The sequence below is a fragment of the Heliconius melpomene genome, chromosome 9, assembly GCF_056956725.1.
Source record: "Heliconius melpomene rosina isolate 202511_hmr_F chromosome 9, ASM5695672v1, whole genome shotgun sequence".
Lineage (NCBI taxonomy): Eukaryota > Metazoa > Arthropoda > Insecta > Lepidoptera > Nymphalidae > Heliconius > Heliconius melpomene.
The window spans coordinates 1,477,514-1,500,246 of record NC_140397.1 but is presented as its reverse complement, the minus strand read 5'-3'; the positions used below and the strand labels follow the sequence as shown (position 1 = coordinate 1,500,246).

General features: G+C 31.4%; 2 protein-coding genes across 3 annotated transcripts; one reads left to right on the top strand and one right to left on the bottom strand.

The window, feature by feature from the left end:
- Window positions 1-807: 807 nt before the first annotated feature.
- On the top strand, window positions 808-5,906 carry Gas8 (Growth arrest specific protein 8). The gene is made up of 6 exons (XM_085190190.1): window positions 808-1,490; window positions 1,573-1,760; window positions 2,327-2,445; window positions 2,740-2,851; window positions 3,253-3,395; window positions 4,958-5,906. The coding sequence occupies exons 1-6, from the start codon at window positions 830-832 to the stop codon at window positions 5,040-5,042; spliced, it is 1,308 nt and encodes a 435-aa protein (XP_085046316.1). The 5' UTR covers window positions 808-829; the 3' UTR covers window positions 5,043-5,906.
- On the bottom strand, window positions 5,633-20,790 carry tipE (temperature-induced paralytic E). 2 transcript variants are annotated; one of them, XM_085190191.1, is made up of 4 exons: window positions 20,621-20,789; window positions 12,853-14,013; window positions 12,417-12,460; window positions 5,633-11,280 (listed from the first exon to the last, which is right to left on the bottom strand). In XM_085190191.1, exons 2-3 carry the CDS (start codon window positions 13,815-13,817, stop codon window positions 12,433-12,435), a joined length of 993 nt encoding a protein of 330 aa, XP_085046317.1. In that variant the 5' UTR covers window positions 13,818-14,013; window positions 20,621-20,789; the 3' UTR covers window positions 5,633-11,280; window positions 12,417-12,432. The 2 variants fall into 2 exon arrangements, with proteins under 2 accessions (XP_085046317.1, XP_085046318.1); XM_085190192.1 differs by lacking the exon at window positions 12,417-12,460 and having other exon boundaries at window positions 20,621-20,790.
- Window positions 20,791-22,733: the final 1,943 nt, after the last annotated feature.

Genomic DNA, 22,733 nt, shown 5'->3' with positions numbered 1-22,733 from the left:
GGGCACGAAGGTCTGGCTTCTCAGGTTCTCTCTATCCACCCTGCTATAGATATGGAATAAAGCGTTTCTAAAATATAATATTTTAAAACTTTTATTCTTCTTCGAATCGATTTTCACTTTACTTATCTATAAGTGTAAATAACTACGGTTGCTATGGTTACCAAATATATTGTAAACCCTGACAACGGTTGTCTTCTTTATTTTTATAAGGCGTCATTTGTGTCTTATAAGTTTTTAATTACTTTATTCTTATATTTTTAACAAAAATGGTAAGATATCTAAATTATATTTAAATTTAATTTACGTAAAATATATAACGTGTGTTTTATTCAAGCGCTATATTATTTTCAGGCGCCAAAAGGGGGAAAAGGTGGCGGTAAAAAGGCACCTGGTAAGAGTCAAATAGATTGTATAGTCATATAAAAAATAGGAAGCCTTCGTGGCGCAGTAGGATAGTGTGTAACTGTGAATGCGACGATTGTTGGTTCAATTTTCACTCTAAGGAATTAATTATTTTCTCTTCATCGCTTACAAACAAAGCACGAGTTCACTCGTTTATATGCAATATCTAGGTTCCCTCTCACTATCCTGCTATGAGTAGGATACAGCGTAAAGTAATACAAGGAAACGCACATTTTAAATTTTTACTAAGAAAAATATTTATTTATGACATTTATGCCATCAACCTACTACTTCTCTTTGATATTTTGTTTCGGGATTCAACATTTATATTTTATCTTGGAAAACGGTAATTATTCTATATGAATATTTACTTAACAACGTAATTTTTTTGTTAGCTATCATCATAGATGGAGTAGACACCTCCGAGATGACTCGGGAAAAGCTGGAACAATTCACACTGAGAGTAAAAGAAGAGTTAGACAAAGAAAGAGAAGAGCGAAATTATTTTCAATTGGAAAGGGATAAAATACGAACATTTTGGGAAATAACACGCCAACAACTGGAAGAAGCGAAAGCTGAGCTACGGAATAGAGAACGTGCTACAGAAGAAGCTCAAGAAGAAAATGAAGCACTTTTAGAAACGGAAAAACAAAAGATTAAGCATTTAAAATACGAACAGCAAGCTGCAGCAGCTGCTCTTAGAGCTGAAAATTTAGTAGCTTTAAAAGCTGCTAAAGAAGAACATACGGAACAGGAGTTGGAGCTATTAAATGACAAGAGAGCGCTGCGACAAGAAATGAGAGAAAAAGGTCTAGCAGCGCAAGATGAGCTTAGAAGGGCTAAGCTTATTCATGCCGAAGAATTATCTAAAGCTAGAGAGGAGTTTGAAGAACAAGCTCGACAAATCGAAGACAAAGCTGATAAGAAATTACATGAAACAATAGTGGAATTGACTGTCAAACATCGAACTGAAATCACTGAAGTGGAGGAGAGGAAAAATAAAATGTTATCTGAACTAATCGCACATCACGATAAGGCTTTCTTTGATCTGAAGAACTATTACAATGATATAACTTTGAACAACTTGGGTATGATTTTTTTTTATAAATATTAATTTTCAATTAATTCGTCATTGTTGCACCAAAAGAGCAACGTGTATTATAATTATAGGTCTTATAAGCAGCTTAAAGCAGCAAATGGAGGATATGCAAAAGGTAAAAGAGAGAGCGGAGAAGATAGCAAGAGATGCAGTGGCTGAAGCAAAGAATCTACGGGGGCCCCTGGAAGCAGCTATTGCCGATAACAAGGAATTCAAACGACAAATGTCAAATTATGATCGTGATAAGGCAGCTCTAGCTGTGAGTGTTGAATTGTAAATAAATATTTAAATTTATGATGACTCTATTAGCGTGCAATTGGGGAATGGAAAATGATGGCTTATGGCTTGGCATGAAATTATTTAATTTAATCTTTATTTTTTCGGCTTCACGCTGTATCCCGCACACTGACAAGAGTAAGCAGAGAAAACCTGAGAACTAAATGTTAATACACTCCATTTCCAATAACCACTCCTCTACTTTCTGCCTATCTCTGGAGGTAGCTCGTGTTGAGTGAAGGAACTCTACGCCACGCTTTTGCCTGGATGCCAGAGCAAGAAAATATTAGATATTTCATCTCCTCGAATGGAAATCAATTCCATAACTTAAAGTGTTTACAGTTATGCTCCTACACCACGACTGGTCTCAAATTTACTTTAGTAATTCTTTAGTATTTTTAATTCTCTGTCTTATTTGTAACTTACTTAGTCTTTGGTATACGTTACAGAAATTAACCGATGATGGTTTCGACAAGAGAGAGAGAGAGAGGTCGAAACCTTTCGAGTATATTTAAAACATTTAATAAAGATAATATTATTAAATTTCAGTCTAAAACCAAACAACTGGCGGTTTTAGAAGAACAATTTGGTGTTCTAAAGTGGGAGTATGAAGTGCTACAAATTAGATTTGATCGTGTTGAAGCAGAACGAGATGAATTGAAATTGAGGTAAATATTTTAAATGAGGCCGTCGTGGAACAGGGGTACAAGGGTATTATTGTAATGCGACAGTTATGGGTTCGATTCCCACTCGAGGGAATGAATAATTATTTATTAATATTATCATTTCTTCATTCTGGCAAGGAACGCAACATGCTACGCTACTTAATATCATGCAATGCCTCGAAAAATTCAGCAGAAAATGGGGAACGGAGTGTCTTAACACTAGGTTTTTATTATGTTGCCAAAGCTTTGATTTTTTTTAATTTCTTGCACAGAACAATAAAGAGTATGTAATTATAGATTCTCGAGGGCGGTCATGGAAGTCCAACAAAAGGCATCTTTGAAAACTGCACTTTTGGAAGCAAAGTTGAAGAATATGGAAGGACGAGATATGGGTCCTAGAGAAATGCATGTAAGTTAATAACATACTATTATAGTTGTATTAATAAGAAGTATAGATACTTTATTTTATAACTCTTTATTAATCATATTTAACTGCGTTTGAATTGTTTTCGAACTAGGAAATTTAACTCATTCATTATAATATTTATGTTTAAAATACATTCGTTGTCCCATTACATTAAAAACGTATAAAATTTTATTCATCTTTCATTTTATACATTATCAAGATAAAATACGGCGTTAAGTTCCGCTTCTCAAAAGTGCCTTAATAAGCCAGAGTTTCTTACCACTAGGTTACCAGATTCCCTCGGCCTTAACTTATAAAATCTGCCTACAGCAGAAATAATATGAATATTTTATTTTATCTAAAAAGATTCTCTTTTGTAATTAAAACAATATTAACATTTACAGGATCTTCTCAAATTAAAAGACACTCAAGTCGAGGACTTGAGATATGAAGCGGCGAGACTCAGGAAAGCTCACGATGATCTATTAGCCACTTACGAAGCGAAATTAGCTAAACTAGGCGTGCCACCTGAGGAACTAGGGTTTAAGTAAGTTTTACTATATTTTTGTACCAATTATCTATATATATAAAATCGAAAGGTCACTCACTCATCACAAAATCTCAGAAACTACAAGTGCTAGGAATCTCAAATTTTGCATAGGAGTTATTTATAGGACGTAGGTGCTCGCTAAGACGGGAATTTGCAATATTCGATTTCTAAGGGGTTGTTTTTGGGGTCGAAAGTTTGTATGAAACTTCGTTACTACAAATGCTAGGAGTCCCAAATTTTGCATAGACGTCACTAGGACGTAGTCATGGAGACAGAAATGAATAATAACACAGTTCACGCGGGTGAAACCGCGAGCGGACCGCTAGTTAGATATAAAACTAGCTTTGTGTTAACCTGTGGTTTTGCGCCGGTGGTCAAATTGAAATAACTAGGGACTGTGTGAATTCGACGAAAAGTGCTATGTACGAATATATATATATATATACAAATACGAAATACATGAGTAGAGCTAAAAAAAAAACTCTGTATGACATGTGACATTCTGGAGGAAACTCGAGCTGCAGGTACAGTGGTCATTGGTTAGTGGAGGAAGTGAGTACACTTACATCGATGATCGAAATCTTATATTGGTAACAAGTAATAGATTATTAAAATTATTTATCGAAGAAGACTAGGTATTTCCCGTTAATATTAATAATTTTTCAGTTTCAATCAATTGTTCCTGACATTAACTCTTTAAACCTAACAAACTGTTTTTCTTCTTCTATATAATATTATAGATAGATAAATGGATTTTATACTAATAATTAATAAACAACTTATTTCATATTCATGGAATGTTTTAAAATATACTAAAAATATGATATACAAAAAAAATTTTACTTTGTCATCTACATTTTTATCTTGGAACTAAACAGATTAAATTTCAATAAAGCGTCATCTAGTGTGGAAATTGAATACTAAATCACTTTTACTGTTAGTAATGATAACATTGTCGTACAGTGACATCTTTTGCCAAAGTAATTAACTTTAATAATATATGAAAAAAATAATTTCATATAATACTTTTAATATAATATTATTTACACTCTTTACTTTAAATTAAAATGAATTGAAATTCTCATATAGTCTAATTATAAAGTCTGAATTCTTTACGAATGTCACCACAAGATGGCGCTTATAAATTTGTTTTACAATCGTCTAAGCTTTTAATGTTTATGTGTTCAAAGATTTTACTATTATAGCATAATAGATACATATTTTTCTGTTATCTTTTGGCCTAATTTTCGAGACATCGCATGATAAGAGGCGTAACTAAACGCCGCGCTTGCCTTGTTGCCAGAGCGAGAACTTGTAAATACTTCAATTACTCAAGTGGGAATTGAATTCACTACCGTCGCTATTACAGTCAGACGCTGCTGCGCCACTACGGCCTCAATCATAATTTGGCTTAAATTTGGATAGAAAATATTTAAATGGAGGAAAATTGTAAGAATTAAAAACTAAAAGAGGAAAAAAGTAATTTATTCTTTATATATATATTTATCTGCATTTTGTAACATAAATTGAAAGTCATTTCCTATATTTTTTCTTTTCAGACCATTAAAAGCAGTTGCTGTAGCTGGCCTATCACCTGTTATCGGACAAGGCCCAGCTGGTCTTGTTACTAAGGAACCTGTATAATAAAAGAAAACAGAAACGAATCACTCCCTTTTATAAAAAGGAAAAATAACTAACCAATTACTACTTGTAGATATAAAATTTACTTACTAATAATATTTCAATATTTGTATTCATATTTTTGAGAAGAAGAAGAGATGAATCTGAATTTGAATCATGTTATATAAATATTTTAGTTAATAAAAACCATAGTTATAAATATATTTTGGAGCTTTTTTTATTATAGTAAGAGTTTTGAACAAATCTATAATAGACAAAGGAATCGTGGCGAAGGGGTAGAAGGGTGTGACTGTAACAAGACGGTAGTGGATTCGGTCCCCATTTGGGGGAATGAAAAATTATTTTTTTTCTTTTTTTTTGCTCTGGCAAAAGGGAAAAGCTCAGCGTTGAATTCCGCCACTCAAGGTTAGACAATTTAAAAATAACTAACCATACAAATAAAAAATTAAAACACAATTTATTAATTATTAAAAATTGTCTAATCTATAGCTGGGGTGGCGTAAGTAGGTAGGTTTATGGTTTAAATTCTGCTGCTCTCCGCATACCTGTGTGCTGTAAAAAAATAATAGCACTAATAGAAATAAAACGCCACATCGAAGCCAATAAATGTTTTTATTTACTACTAACCTCCATTTATATTTTTATATACAAAACGGTCATAAGGCAACAGTTCAAAATGAATGGATGCTATACGATGAAGATAAGATCGCGTAGCTTTTTTTATGCCACACTCAATTTGAAAATTTTACATACATAATAACAATAAGTGCCTCAACCGGGAATCGACATGACGACCATTGTAATGGGATATTGTGCACAAATTAAAACTTTTAGTTCTTTCAACACTAAATCATCAATTTATATATATATTTTTAAAAAACTAATATTTTTTGTTAAAAAATATACATTTTTGTCTGTGCTATTTTGTGCTTGAATATTAATAACTTGATAGTAAAAATAACAATTTATAATTAAATATAGTAAAACTAGATATTCACATAAAATAAATTTTATTATAATATTTTTGGTTTATATTGAAAAGATTTGTGCTATGCAGATAATCTATTAAACAATTTAAAATCTTAAACTTAATTTAATAATAAATAACAATTTCAAATAAATAATTTAATTATCAATTTAAAGAAAACAAAGTTTTATTTTCTAGTATATAAATGAGAATTTAGCTGTAATTGAGTGCACGGCAGCGCATTTGCCAAGTCTGCAGTCTACGAAAAGCTTCAAAAAAGCAATTGAAATACTTAAAACGACAAGAAAGTAAAAAAAAATATGAACATCGTTTTTTAACGTGGACATCTTAATATTTTGTTAGAACACACCAGTAGTGCAATATTACATCAAAAATCAACAGAAAAGCTTCTAATATACAAATTATTTCTCACAAATAATATTTTTATCTCCCATTTTATTCGATATATATTATATACCAAATTTTATTCAAACAATCATTTTGTGCCCTCTACCGTATATTTACAAAATTATGCTCAGTTTTATTAGCCTGGCACAAAGCCTATTGCATTATTATGACATACATTCTCAAAAGTGGACTATGTCCTTTTGAATATAAAAAACAACAAAGATTGATATTTTTAATAAAAGAATTCAAATTCTAGTCGTGCGTTTAAGTTTAAAATATATTGAAATTACATACAACATTTTCATAATAGCAGCAGATTTTAAATGGTATTACACTATACTTAAATAAGTGTAATGTTAACGTTACACTTAATTAAGTGTTGTCTTCATTTCTGCTAATTTTTAATAAGAAATTTCAATACAAATTCAAAAACAATTTTCTTTCTTTAAAATCGGTACCATTTATAGGTAAATCGTTTCACGTTTCCTCTCAGTAATATAAATAAAATTAAAATTATCTTACAATTGTTATATCTTGATTGTAATATAAAGTAAATAAATTTATGTGCCTTTTACAAAGAAATATAGTCTTAAGCTTATTTTGATACGTAAAGCGGAGATTACAGGAAAGTGATTTTTTTAATTATTATTTCAAGGGTTTTGGACAAGTTTCAGAGAAAGTGTAAAGTGATAGTGACCACATTTATTGGCAGTGACGTGTATCTAATTTATTATTTTTTTCTTCATCAAAACCAAAATTATCGTTTAGAAGCTTTTATTTCAAACGCAATTTAGTCTTTCATTGCAGGTTGTTTTACAGATTATATTACGTATATAAATTAAATTGACAAAAACTCATGAGTACAACCATTTTCATAATTTAAAATAAATGGGTAATAATTGAATTTTATATACAAAAAGCTCCTAACTAGAATCAACGATAGCAATATGAATAATTTAAAATTTATTTAATATTAAACAAATTGTGTGAAAAATCAACGCCAACAGACATTGTTTTTTTTAAATTATCACAGAAAACCGTTTAATTAAAAGTGAAACTACAATTCAATACACATGCACATTATGAATGTAATTTCATAATGATGATGTTTATTAATTTAAAAAAATCTATTTAGACCTCAAATGACACAATTGCCACTAAGTCACTTAGAAAATGAGTAATTTAAATAGTAAGTAATTTAAACAAAAAATAAATTTTAGTATCTTAATAAAATATAATACAATTTTTAAATTATGTTATGTTTCAGTAATAAACAAATCAACAATGGCCGTTGGCATCTATAATAACACGTAATTTACATTAAAACGATGAACATCCATTTCACTCTATACATTTTTATCACATCGCGATTACAGCAGTCATCACATTGAAGCGAATATTCGAGACTTCATAAATTTGAAATTACTTTAATTATTAAATATATTATGCACAAAATGTAAGCTTTACATAAAGTTATATTTAGAAAGGAAAATATTAAAATAACGATCATTAAGATTTAAAAAACGAATATACTTAATGAAAATGTTTCATCACGCCCATTTTGATCATTAAAATTTAAATAAATTAGAAAATTTAAAATAATTTGACTTGATTACAGAATGATATCAATAAATTGCTTTTCGATTTCTTAAATTAGTTATTATAAGCCTTTTTTGTTAACGTCAAGCTTTTAAAATGTATGAAATTCAAGAAGATTATCGAGAAACTGCAAATACCTTTGAAAGATTAATTTTAAATTAAAAATACTTTAACAACTTTAAATTTAAATTAAAAATATATATAATTTTAATAATTTCGAATGAAGTAATTAAAATGGAAATTTAAAAAAAATATACTCAAACTTGGCAGTTTCTCTTCTTTTCACGTAATTTCATTGAATCTCATTAAAATGTAAATTTATGGTTCGGACGACAAATGAACGAATACACATATCAATTACTTTATCCCTTGTATTTCTAACAACTAATATTTATCTAAAATGTTGCGTGATATTTACATTACAGGTAAGAGCACACCGAGGGCACCTTGTAGAATCCAAAAGATTTTGAAATTTTAAACATAATGAATTCAGGAGAAATCTTATGTCATTAGGAAATTGAAATTATTATATAGTTTATGTGAAAAACACTTCAGTAATTATATCTTAAATAAGATCGGATTTAACTAGATTAATCAAGTATATTACAGACACACATGTACTGAACATTTCGATGTTAACTTGACTACCCGTGACCACGGAGTACTTGCTACAAAATATTTGAAACGTCAGGTTTCCAAGAATATATTAAACTATAATATACGTTATTATAAGTTATTAATTTAGTTAAAAATCTGTTGTTAATCTGGTTAAAAATACGTTATTAAATTTCAAAATCTTTTGCATTCCACATAATAAAAAATAAGCAATTATTACTTTAGTCTACAGGTAGATTAACGAACGGCTCAACGCTGGATTCTTATACACTAAATGTGCGTGGGCATTGCAAGATCTAAACCACAGTCTAAGCCGTCACTTACATTTTACTTATACTAAATAGAAAATATAATATGATCAAAATTAAATCGGAAATTAGAAAGTAAATATATATATATTTCCATACACTAAATAGAATCTTAGAGCATTAAAAAGGTATAATAAAATGTTTAAAAACAAACGCCCAAAAGCAGTATTAGTAAAGCTTAGTAAATCATAGATTTTTTTTTTTCATTTCGCATCGCCATTTACTTTACGTTTAGTATGGGAATTATTCACAAGCCTTTAAAAATATAAATATACAGAATTTTTTTTTTTGAAGCGTTCAGTTACAACCATGAAAGCCTTCTCACATTCAATTAATTTTGAATATGAAAAAAATATGTATAATTTAGGTTAAATATTAAGCACTGTCCTCGTATACGACAGTGAAAGCTCAATATCGCCTGTTTTCTATACTCTACTATATATTAAAAAGGAAGAAAATAAATTTCTCATTTTGAACCTGTTCCACACTTTGGAATAAAAAATACTATTTAAGAGAACGTATAAAATTTTAATATGGAGGGACTTGAACCCATATCTTTTGGAAACTGTCCAAGCGCTCTGACCACTAAGCCATATAATATACTTAATTTTTTATACGTTATCTAAAAAAGTAATCAAATATCTTGTTATTTAGCAGCATGCTGTGTACAAGCATATGAAATTTAGCTTTTCGTGCGAGGTAAAGCACATTTAGGGCTGTTTCTAAGTCGCTATTAACTCTGTGATCAATTTTGAGAGAGATCTTAAGATTTCGATTTTATTCACAGATTATAATGTATAAATGGAAACGGCATCTCAAGATCGATCTCAGAGTTGACAGTCATTTATAAATACGGGCTGTATTGCTCGATACAAAGTATGTCAAAAACGATTAATTATTAGTGGAATTAATTCGTTTTCCACGGAAAAGACAATTTTTCTTTCATATTTTGGTCACTGTAAAGGTTGCTGTGGACATTTACCGATGAATTTTTAAAATCTGAGGCGCGGGACGGAAGAATCAATATTCTATAGTACGGCAGGGACGACATAATTGATGGATTGTAACACATTTACCATATAACATTACTCTATTTAATATGTAGGTACATTTTCTGTATAAATCTTACCAATTTATATACATATTTTAATTGGATTGCAAAATAACTTTCAATAAACTAGCTAATTTGTTATATTTATTTTTCAAAATATTTTGTATAATTATTAATTATACATAATATAATTATGTTATTTAATTTCATATTTAACGGTTTTTTTTTGTCTTGTCTAGATTTTTTTTTCATATTCATTTATGCTTTAAAGTAATTTGCTAACTAACGCTTATTTGCAGTGACGAGTGTCTATTACTTATTCGATGGGTCTACAAATGTCTAAACATGTACAATATTATTCGTTTCTTCCTAAATTATCTCTCGATTTCATTTATTTTAATACATAATTTATTATTTATAATATTTAGCCGTATTGACGCCACCAAGCAATAAAATCGTAATTGCCAATTTATAAAATTCGAAAAAAATACTGCTTTACAGGATTTTCCACTTGTAGTTCCGAGATGTGGTAGGAAAAGAAATTTCTTATTTCATTTTTTACATAAACATTATATATTTTTACATAATGGTTGTTTTCCATAGACTCACGATATTATAGCTTGGCACCATCGACTAGCTCGTACGACGCGTGCGTTTGACACAATCAGCATGAAAGGGCTAAATATTCATTTTTCATATAACTAGAAGGTAAAATTTCTTCCTTTATAACTAAGCACTATTGAGTTTGAGTTGATTTTCGTGACAACACCGCGTATCAATCTATGTATGTATATATAAGTATGTATTTATGTATTTTTGAGCAATTCCAAAGGGTAATTTAATATAAAAATGCAACGTCTCTCTATTAACGCAACAATTATATCAATAAGAGTGGACGAATTTCATTTAGAATTTTTTTAAGGTATCGCTTATTATTTTATAGGAAATATTACATATATTACACAATATGTAGTTACGTATAAACATCTGCAATATCTTATAAACAAGTAAAAAGAGTAACTTAAACCGAAGAGGCAAAACTTCCAAGAGGCGAACATTAAAATCTTAGAGCTTAGAAATGTCGAAAACAATTACAATATCTATTCATATATTATGTTGTCACGAAAACACCTTGTAACGTCATAATTCACAACGCTTTTAAATATTAGCTTCTTTCGGAGTCTGTCCTGTGGTCGAAGCGAAGCCTGTGATTGGCCTGAGATTATTCAAAAATGTTCATTTCATCTCATTGTATGTACTTTGTAACCAACGCCTCTTCAGGAGCACTGTCATCTGGAAAATAAAATTTTACTGCTATAGTAAATTGTAGAAATTTATTTTCTTGTCTAATTTAGTAGGTTATATAAACTTTCTAAATAATATATTAAGTATTTTATTTGAGATGTAAATTGTAAGCAGCAAAAAAGAGGTGCAATAGTACAGCATGTGATTGTCAACTTGACGGTTGTGGGGTATGAGTTATTTTCATTTCCTAGCTCTGGCGACAAGGTAAAGTGCGGCGTTGAGTTCCGCCACATAACTTGCAATGTCTTGAAAATTAGCTGTTACATAGGGAACGTAGTGTCTTAACACTAGGTTTTGCTCTGTATATTCTGCCATAAACGAGATACAGTGAAGCTAAAGAAATAAAATTAATTATTTTTTATTTCAATTCTTATACAATTGTTTTAGCATTGGCGTGCAAATAATTCATATAACATATTAAGATAAAAAAAAACAAAATATTGTTCATTTATATACAGTTGTGGGTAAATTATGTTTTATACTCACTTTCATCTCCTATAATTTGTCAGTGTGGTAGAAAGATATTACTAAAGAGAATTTAATGACTAACTTTGTCTATCTCAATCAGTGAAACCATTATATTATAAAAATATTCTCCATTCCCCATATTCCCCAATAAGATAATATTGGGTTTAAAATTACTACTGGGGAGAACATTCTGTCGATCTAATATATATGGATCAGTTATCTAAAAATTAACTAAATGGGCAAACAAGCAAAAAAAAACATGCTCGAAACTTAAAGCTTGTAAGTATAATTTATTTTACCTCTTTTAAAATTTTAATCGCTCTAAGGAAAGAAAAATATTTTGAAACGTAGGAGAGGTGCAGGTTCGAATTGAGACAATCTGTTCCCCAATCTGTGCCCAATTTTTTGAGGCATTAAATGTTGAGTGGCGGAACCTAACGCCGTTGCTTATTATCCTAAGTGGGAATCGACACCACAATTTGCTGCCCATGATGGTCTCAATAAATTATTATACGTTTTTAAATATTTTTCTTTTCCATGAACAATTTATTTTTGTTTCATTTTTAAATAGATAGGTGTGTCGTATATATTATTTATACGTTTTAGTTTATATAATTGTGCTTTTCCAAATGATAGAGCTTTCAAAGCTCACGTACCTCTGTGTGCGTTTCTTTAGGCGTTCACGAAAGATGACTTGGTCCTGTCAAGTTGCAATTTTAGTTTATTAAAAAAAATATCCATCTTTTTTTAATTCAAATTTAAATTGAAATATCAATTTATTACTTTTTAAAACAAATTTAGTGAAGCTTTTAATACAATTAATGCATACAATTAAACATGCAATTAACTAATACTAAAGAAATAATCTGACATTTTGGAATATCTACATTCTAGTTATTTCAATTACATTAAAACATCAATATTATTTTTTTATCTAACAGTACTATAATATTTTTAAACTCTAAATTTTGATCATATTCTTTAAAATTTGTAAAAAAATCCAAACCCTCAACCACATAACAATATCCACTATAATCTACATACACTAGCATACCACTCATTAGAAATTAATGAAAGAAATGAATATCTTACCCAGATAGTGAAGCAGAATTGGAAATTGGGGGGCTATTGGACTCGAAGCCCTCTTTCGGCTTTTCATTAGCCAGTTGCATCTTCAATTGATGTCCAAAACAAGCAAGGTCTTCCCTAAATGTGTCTGATCCTGGCGTAGTGGGTTTCCCATCATCACCCGTTGCCATAGCCTCAGCGTCACTTTGCAAGGGAGCCTGCTCTGATTCATCTTCAGTATTGTAGATTTTAAAATATGCAAACGTCAAGTATATCACCGATATAATGAAAGACGGTATCGGTATAGCCATAGCGTATACCAAATTCAAAGTGTTTTGCCACATATCCAACTCAGTTATAACTAGGCCAGGGTCCACCCGGCTGTAATAGCATGAGTAATTGGTACCTAGCGGCTTATACTTGCCATAGAATATAGTACAATTAAGTATGGGCGGATAACCACACCCCTTCACGTTGGGGAACAGCCTAGCCCCCGTGAAGTACCATTCGGAGTCATTTCCTTGCAAGCCTGTTGGTATTGCCTCCTGTAATTCTTGATTCTCCATATCTGTATCTGGTGGTTCTAGCGGTGATTCGTAACTATCGTAACTATAATCAGTTCTTAAAGACCGTTCAGCTCTTATTAAATTCTCATACTCGGTCGCCGTTATGTTCGGTGCGTATCCTAGCTTGTAGTTAACTCGTATTTGAGTGCATTCATATAAGTCTTTAGTGCAGCCTTCCCTACAGGACGCCCAGGTGCAGTTGCTGGCACCCACTAAATGTTTCACTTGGGCGGTCACACATAGCGCTGGTACAACATCGAATTGCATAAATATTGTTGTGAATGCAGGTTCTATTACGAATGGGACTAAAAATAGGAAGGCGAAGAGACTAAAGATCGCGAGCAGAACGAAAGAAGCTGTTGTGTAAAATAGTACTTTTTCGAGAAATGTTGGGGGTATCGGCAGCTTTTCCTCGTCGGCCATGTTGGCGTGGACTCGCTATTAGCGACCATAGCGCTTGTTTCAGCTCGGCTGTGTCATTTCAAGTTGCCTCAGTCTTTTACACTTCACTGTTTTCAAGATTACCAGGTTTGCGTTTAACGCCACCGATTATTTACATTTTCATTTATAGTATTGATTTGTGAAGGCTGGTTCTTCTTTATATTAGCTACTAAATTGACTAATTTAAAAAGTAATAAGTTAAAATATTGTAAATATTGGAAATAGGAAAAAATAGTTAAAAAATTAAACGAACTTTAAATATTTGTCTATCTAAATAATACATGCCCTGTTAAAGTCCATGGAGGATACCCATATCTCAAAAATGACTACACCAATTTTGATACAATTTGAACATAATTTTTAGTTTTCGGGAAATTTGTGAGGAAACCTATGTTTGTTAAACCAGAGACGAACAGAAACAAACGAAACTTAGCATACACTCTTGGAAGCCTAAATAGAACATATTACTTAAGTATGATGGATACATAAATTTAATTTTCCAACCATTAAAATATTTGACTTATAGTATTTGCCGGGATTTGAATTCGCTACCAGATTTAAATTATACAAGCCATTTAAAATATATACAAATACACTTTTCCAACTACCTAAGAGGTATATTTTCTTAAAAGCACATGCACTCAGTACGTTTACTTTTAATTTAATCGTACTTCTTGAAAGGAAAAATCTTGTTTGAAATAAAATTACGAGCCCCCGGCCAGTCTATTCAATTATCCCGTGTAATTGCATGGAAGACTATAATTTATGATGAAGTATCCTTATTCTGAATCGGTTAAGAATATTTCTCCCTCTACTTTAACATGAGTTTTTTATAGTTTTACACTGTACATGCAAAACATAGGTTGTAACATGTAGGATAGGGAACACTGAGGGAACCCAGTGATGTAATACTCTATCCGTTCCTTTGGTGGTGGTAACATTAGGTCTTGGGTGGTGGAATACCGTGTTTTATATTGTTACCAAGGCGTGGAAATTAAAGTAATTCTCTCCCGCTTCGCCTAGACGCGACGGCCTCGATAGTCTATAGACTTTTTTTTTAACTAGTTCTACAATTTTTCTGTCTATATAAAATTGGAATTCTATCATCTTGTAAACATAATAGACAATACAGTATTACTCTTAAATAAATATTTCATACACACAAATTAGAAGCAGCCGAATCCAGGTGTTAAAGCTAGTATAGATATATTGCTTTAAGGATGTCTAAAGCTTTCATAGAGTTCCGTTTTCAGAAATTATTGAAAGAGTTTCGTAATTATGAATGGTGATAATGAGTATGATGGTCGCTTTTTAAAATTAATTATAAAAGTTCGTTAGCTTTATGGAACGGTAGTTTAATGTTTACACCGTGGTTTAGTTATGGGTTCGATTTCAATCGAGGAAATATTTGTATTAAAAATTAACACTTAATTAGTTGAAAATCACATAGTGCGACGATACCCCGTTCACCATTTTCCAACGAATTCTCAAGGCATAGCGTGTCGAGTAGCGGAACTGAACGCCGCCATTCAATGTCTAGAAAATAACCAGAAAGTGGGTAACGGAGTGTCTTAACAGAAGGTTCCCTTAGTCTCCTGCTCTGCTGGGAAAAACGAGATCCTTCCTATACTTAACTTATTTTAGTTATCTTAAAACAATGTAATGTTTTCAAAATACATTTTAGAATTTGTAAAGCTTTCAACTGGATTACACGGTAAAAAGATCGAAATCATTCACGCAGTAACAAATAGTAGGTTACATTTTAAAAGGTTTCTATAATTTTTTAAAAGAATATCAATATATTCTTTTAGCTTCAGCCAGCTATCCAACACGAAAAAGAGTAGGTAGAGGGTACCTGGAAACCTAGTGCTTAAACACTCCGTTCCTATTACGACACTACCGTTACCTACTTTCTACGCTATTTTTGTGGCGTTCATGTTGAGTGGAGAAACTCAACGCTGCACTTTTCCTCGTTACCAGTTCGCACGCTCATATCCTATGCCAGGAGTGCCTCAGTAATAGATTTCTTTCAAATATTTTTTTTTATTTTTTTTTTGTCAAACAGGCGAAGCCGCAGGTAAAACCTAGTATTATAATAAAATAACAACAAAGTAACCCACATTTTCAACGTCGCCGGATTGTCTAGCTAAGATATTCAGGGTATCGATTCTCTACGTCTAGATATAGCCGTGTATTTCAGAATACTGGCATCTGATGCTATGTGAATCGTTCAGAATATGCTTGGAAACTACGGGGATTATCTAACTGTAAACATATATAATATATACCTACATATATATTTACAACGTATGAATAAATGTAGAAGCCTAGCTCGCTTTCGTAACGAAGGAGAACGCGGCGTTATGTTCCGCCACTTAATACGAAATGTCATTAGAATTTGGCGGAAAGCGGGAAACGGAAGTGGTTTAATGGCAACAGAGTATCTTAACTCTAGGTTCCCAGGGTAACGTTACCTAACGTGATATGTGAAGGATATAAGTGTCAAACTAAAAAAAATGTATAACAACATAAATAAATGTAGAATTTCGACTCGTCTTAAAAAGAACGTATGGGCTAGCGATAAAGTTTTTTTTGAAACCGTGTCTAAATATTAGGTTCCCCCTGCCTCTGCCACATTGTCCACCTAAAAAAAATAACTTAAGCATGGACAAGTTCAAGCAATTGCTATATACTTCCCATATACATATAATAACAATAAATAAATACACTTTTAGCCGCCGACTTCATACGAGGAATGAAAATATTTTCTTTTCGAACATTGTTTATATAAAACAAGCGTATATACATGTTTTTAGTATCGCGTTGTTTTTACTGGAAAACCATTTATTATTTTTTGCTTAAATGTTATATATTAAGATATATAATTCTTTAATAAAATTTAATCTTTTAATAAATCGCATATAGAATATACAGAGGTAACCTAGTCTCATAATGCATACATAGTAGTTAACGTCTTAATAAGAGGAACATTGAGGTTTTCATGGCGCATGACGGTTGCCAGTTCGGTTCCCACTCGAGGGTAATATTTAAAATTTTAATTTCCTCGCTCTGGTACCGATGCAAAGTAATTTTATAAATGCATTTTCTCTCGCAAGTTTAAAAGCTTGAAGTTAACTTTTTTCTAGTTTGTGGCTCAAGATGAATAAGATCCATGTAAACTTTTTCTATGTCAACTTCCAACATTATAAGATAAAACAAGAACTATGTTTAGACAAAAGTTGCATGCGATAGAGCGCGAAACTGAAATGAAAATATAGTTGAGGGAGGGAACGCGACGATTGTGAATTCGATTCCCATTGGAGGAAGAAGACGACGACAGAAGTGTATTAATGGGAGAGAAGTACTTCAACACTAGGTTCCAAGGTTCCATGTAATGAATATAGTAAATATAATAAAGAAATCAACTAACTAAAAATAGTATAAATGAAATAAACGCAGACGTAACAATAACGTCATGTAAAAAAGGATATACTAATTTAAGCAATTTTACCATCATTTCATAATGAGGTGAACATTGCTGGTGTTTTAAAATTGACATAATTTGAGGTCGTTTTATCACAGGGGCACAAGCGTACCACTTTAAACGCAACAGTTTTGGGGTCGATTCCCACTCGGGGTAATATTTTTTTTTCCCTCTGCTAAATACGCAACTCGCAATGCCTCGCTAGTTCGGCAGAAAGTGGTAAACGAAATGCCCCAATGGATACGGAATGTCTTAACACTAGATATTAAAGTATTTATTAATTTTAAGAGTCCGTAGATTATTTCGTACCGGGCGGAAAATATATAAAGAGAGCAAGCAGCCAAAGCCATGAACAGAAAGCTTAATTTTTTAACCAAACCTTGCAGATTTGCGAAAGATAATAAAGAAAAGTTATTTTAGCTTCATATTGTATTCATAGCCGGGTAGGCAGAGGGAACCTGGGAACTTAATGTTAAAATACTCTGTCCCATGCCTTTAAAATGTAACATAACTCTGCTCCCCACTTTCCGATAAATTCTGAAGGCATTCATTGAGTTGCGGAACTCAACGCCGCGCTTTACCTCTATTTTATATACCATGTAAAACACATACTAAAGATCAAACTAAAATAAAACTAATCTTAGTTTTTTTTACATTTTTCCAACTATATACAGGTGGAATCTTTTATTTTGTACGTTCCATAGGTTTTTTTAGAGAAACGTGGTGGCTTTTCATTAACTGAGATACGTTTACATTTACTTTAATTGTGAAAGTGACATATGTAGGTAGATAGTAGACTGTACGTTCTAAACATGGCGTCTGGTTTTTAAAAAAGAATAAAAACTAGATCACAGTTTTATTGTTAGAGATGTCTATTATATTAAGAAATGAAGTAAAACTAAGCGATCAGTGATGTTGTGGGGTTGATTGTGAGCGCGAATGTTTTGGGTTCGATTTCTAATTGAAGGAATTAATTATTTTCATTACCCATCTTCGGTAAATGCGGCGTTGAGTACCGCCACTCAACACGGAATGCCTTGAAAATTCGGCGTTCCATTACGTTCATTAACACTACGTTCCCTCTGCCTAGTCTGCTGTTTGCGGGATACAGCGTGAAGCTGATTTTAATTTTTTTTTCATTACCCTTAAAAATCGTGTCGTTTTTTATATAAATAATATTATTTTGTTAAAATTACAAACGAAAGTGTTTCATAAGCGTTCTTTAAAAGCAATACAATAACGTGGCTTCATTCATAAGGTAAGATCCATTGACAATGTAAAAGTTTGAATTGTTAAATATTTTATTTTCATTTTCTTGCATATTTTTTTCAAATAAGCAATAAGTAAGACCGATTTTCTTTATCTTTTATATCTTTAAAGATATACATTTTTAATTTCCTATAGAATTGTATTAAAATTTAAACGTAGTGTGATTTAAACCAGAACGGAAAATGTCGTAAATGAAGAACTGAACTGTATTCTAACGGTAAGTTGTGCGGGGTACTTTGAAACGAATGTCGTAGCCTTTAGAATTCCTCGATAAATGGACTATAAAAAAGATTTTTTCAATTCGAACCAATAGTTCTTGAGATAAGCGCATTTAAACAAATAAACACTTTAGGTTTAAAATAAAAGTTTATTTTAATTAATTATAAGCTCGCAGAACAGAAACTTATACCTTATAAAATCCCCTTTATATTTGCGACAAAGTATAAAAATATTTTACAGTCAATATTTTAGGTAGCTGAAAAACACTTAAGTTATCAAGGGATGGATCACCCCCTTATACCTCTCGAAACGCTCATCAATTAATAAGTCCTATAAGTATTTTTCTTTTTAATTTTGCGTTATATTCGTATATAGCAAGTAGGGTACGCAGAGGGAACCTAGGGTTACGATGATTTCCACTCTTTCTGGCAATTTTTTGAGACATAACGTGTTGAGTAACCTAATTCAAGGCCATGCTTTGTGTTGTTAATAAAGACATGTTTTCCATTTCTATCTATATAATATAAAGCTCTTCCTCTACTGATTGACAGACAAAGCACAGATGAAACTTCTAGACTTAGAATGTCGAAGCTTGGCATGTGAATAGGTTATCGAATATATGGAGAGAGAGATAGAGAGAGAGAATTCTCTAAAAGAGAGAATGTCGTCAAGTTCCCGTGGAAGTGCTATAACAATAAAAGCTGAGATTAACTTTACATCTTGAAGACAAACAAAGTTGCGGGCAACGAGCTTATATAAATTAAACTTTTTTATATTTAACGTTATTTCATTTCCTATTATTTTACGTAAGTGAAAACTGTCATTTTGAACCTTATTTTTACCTAAATCTATGAAAAAATATTTAATACAAAAAATAAAAAGCTTTTGAAACACAAACGTATGAAGTATGACGTGTCGTCGCTACTACAGTGTCTGTAGTTACATAACTGTAGAATACTATTTTTTACTATTCTATCGAACGATTTTGTAAAGTAATAACTAAATTATATATATATATAGAGTAGTAATATTTTATTTTTTATATAAATAATGATGTCCATTATTTAAAAATTTATTGATCCAATTTGACAGGCTCAAAGTACTTTTTAAAACGTATACATTATCTATTTATAATCAGCTTCACGCTTTATCCCGCACAGCAGGCTAGGCAGAGGTTATCTAGTGTCAAGACACTCCGCTTCCTATTCTCCATCGAACTCTAAAGGCATTGGGTGTGAAGTGGTAGATTATCTATTTAATATGGTTTTATTGTGAAAAAAGCTTAATGAAAGCTTATTACTTTAATTGTAATAAAGTTTAAATTCGTGGAACATGTTATTGAACCTATACGCGTCCTTGATAATTGACACATAGAGGAGGAGGAGGAGTATATAGTATAAGTAATATATATACATACATACCTATATACATATATTATAGTAAAGATTTCTGTATGTACTCTTTATATTAATAAGAATTTACTAATACTTTGTTTTTTTAATATATTACATAACCTCAACCAACATCGTCCAATTGACGTCACAAGTGAAATATCCTTAAATATCCTTTATAAAGGCAACTGATAAAATATACTATTGTTATAGAAACATTCCAAACAAGATATTTACATATAAATCTAATTGATCTATTATAGATCATTTTGTCCTTAAAAGGATATTCCATCAACGTTTTCATGATCACGCATGTCGACATAATGCAGTAATATCAAAAATACCAATAAAAATGAAAATTGTATGAAAAATCGTTATAATTTACAATATTTTGTGTTAGAAATGTATTTAAAAATAAGAACCAGCCTTCTCCAGGATATTCGAGCACAAAGAAAACGTTGTTTCACACTACACTTCTATTTTAGCACTAATCCATTGTTTTTTTGAACGTATAAATAGTTATTCTGTAGCGTCTCTGCGACGTCAACGCGTGCCCGCGGCTGAGTGGCTACTGGGCGCTGAGTCGAACGAAAAGCCTATTCAAAATGTGTATTTATACTGAAAATAAATATACATACATATTTAAATATAATTATAGTTAATTAATATGAATTTGTAAATTTATTCTTTAGAAATATTAAAAATAATTCAACAAAAATTGTATTTTTGTCGCAATTGCATAGGTTATAAATAAATATTTCATCATTGTGTAAATTTTAAATGAAAATATAATACATTTTAATTAAATTTCAAATTAAATTTATATTTATTTTGAGTTTTATATAAAAAATATTAGCAGTTTTGTATGCGCGCGTCGCCCACCGCGGTCGATACAGCCTTGTCGTGCCCGACTGTATGGCGGCCTGACTTGTTCTACGATTCTTTAAAGCTCTGTCGGATTAGACACCTCAGAGCTTTTACTATATATATAAAAATAATACTTCACGCTATATCTCTCATATAGCAGGGTAAACAAAAAGAACCTAGTGTTAAGTCACTCCGTTTCCCAGTTTCCGCCCAATTTTCGAAACATTACGTGTTGAGTGACGAAACTTAACATCGTGCTTCGTCTTGTTAAAGAGCGAGGAAATTTATACTCGTATATTTCAATCCCTTAAGTGGGAATCGAACTTATAACCATCGCATTACGGTTTGACGCAATGCATTATACATTTTACATAAATTAACGACAAAGAATTGAATTATTCTAAAAAAAGCGAAAAAGAAATTGAATTATTTTTAAAAAAGCGAAAAAGAAATTGAATTATTTTAAAAAAAGCGAAAAAAAATGAATGATTCTAAAACTGTATTATTAAATCAAAGAATCTAAACTTGAATAACTTTCAATTATTGTATCGTCTGAAACTTGGCAGTCATACTTAACTTAGGTGACAATACAATATTATGGTATCAACAAGCTGGTGTGATGATGGAGCTAGGATCTGGATATTGGAACTCTTCAGAGGTTACTAGTAAACCTTTCTAGTTTCCTCTTGCAATTAATAGCTTCGAGTACATTCTACAACACTTGTATTACTTGGTGTAAAAGTGTGTTTTTAGCTTTTTTGTTCTTTTTTCTTTAGTTATTGCGGCCTGTGCACAAGCCTGTTACTGTAAACGCGTTAGGTTGTTGCTTCGATTCCCAATTGAAGGAAAGAAATATTTAATATTTTATTTTTTAGCTTCGGTGTCGACGCAAGCCGCGGCGGTGAGTTCTGACTCTTAACATGTAGTGCCTCTAGAATTTGGCAGAATATGGGGAGCGGAGTGTGCTAACACAAGGTTGCCTCTGCCTACCCAATATCCCTACGTGCATAATACAGCATGAAGCTGAAAAAACTATATATTATACTTATACACATGTACGTCATTAGTTTCGGTACTTTTTTTAGTTGCCAAATAAATATATACATTTTTCTTTGTAACCAAAATATTGCGAAATTTGCACAAAGAACCATTTTTTATATTTTTAATAAATCAATGCTTTGCTTTTTACTTTGAGGCCAAAAAGCTGTTTGGCTTTAAGCCAGTGGTTGTACATGCAAGCTGTAGAAGCTATTACATGGTAATAATCTTATATAATATTTTTTCTATCTATATTTTATAGTATCTACGTATTGTTAGTATTTGGAGATATTTTTAAGTGGGGGGAAGATCCGGCGGTAGGTGTGGGCATAAAGTTGCGGAGGGGGGTTGGTATTACATAAGTTTTTTGGGATTTTTTTTTCAAGTACCGCTTTTCACAGCATTCCAGGGAAGGCGAGAGCCATCTAGCATCAAAAAACTCGATATCCTTTCCTTCTTTTCCTTATCCATCCTTTCTCTTTATTAAAATCGAATCCTGATAGGTTGTAAATAAGGCAAGTTAGTTGAAATAGCTTTACAAGATTTTCTTTAATTCACTGATTTTTAGGTTCACATTGTTTCCCATAGTAAAGGAACCAAGAGGAATCTAATGTTAAGATACTCCATTCT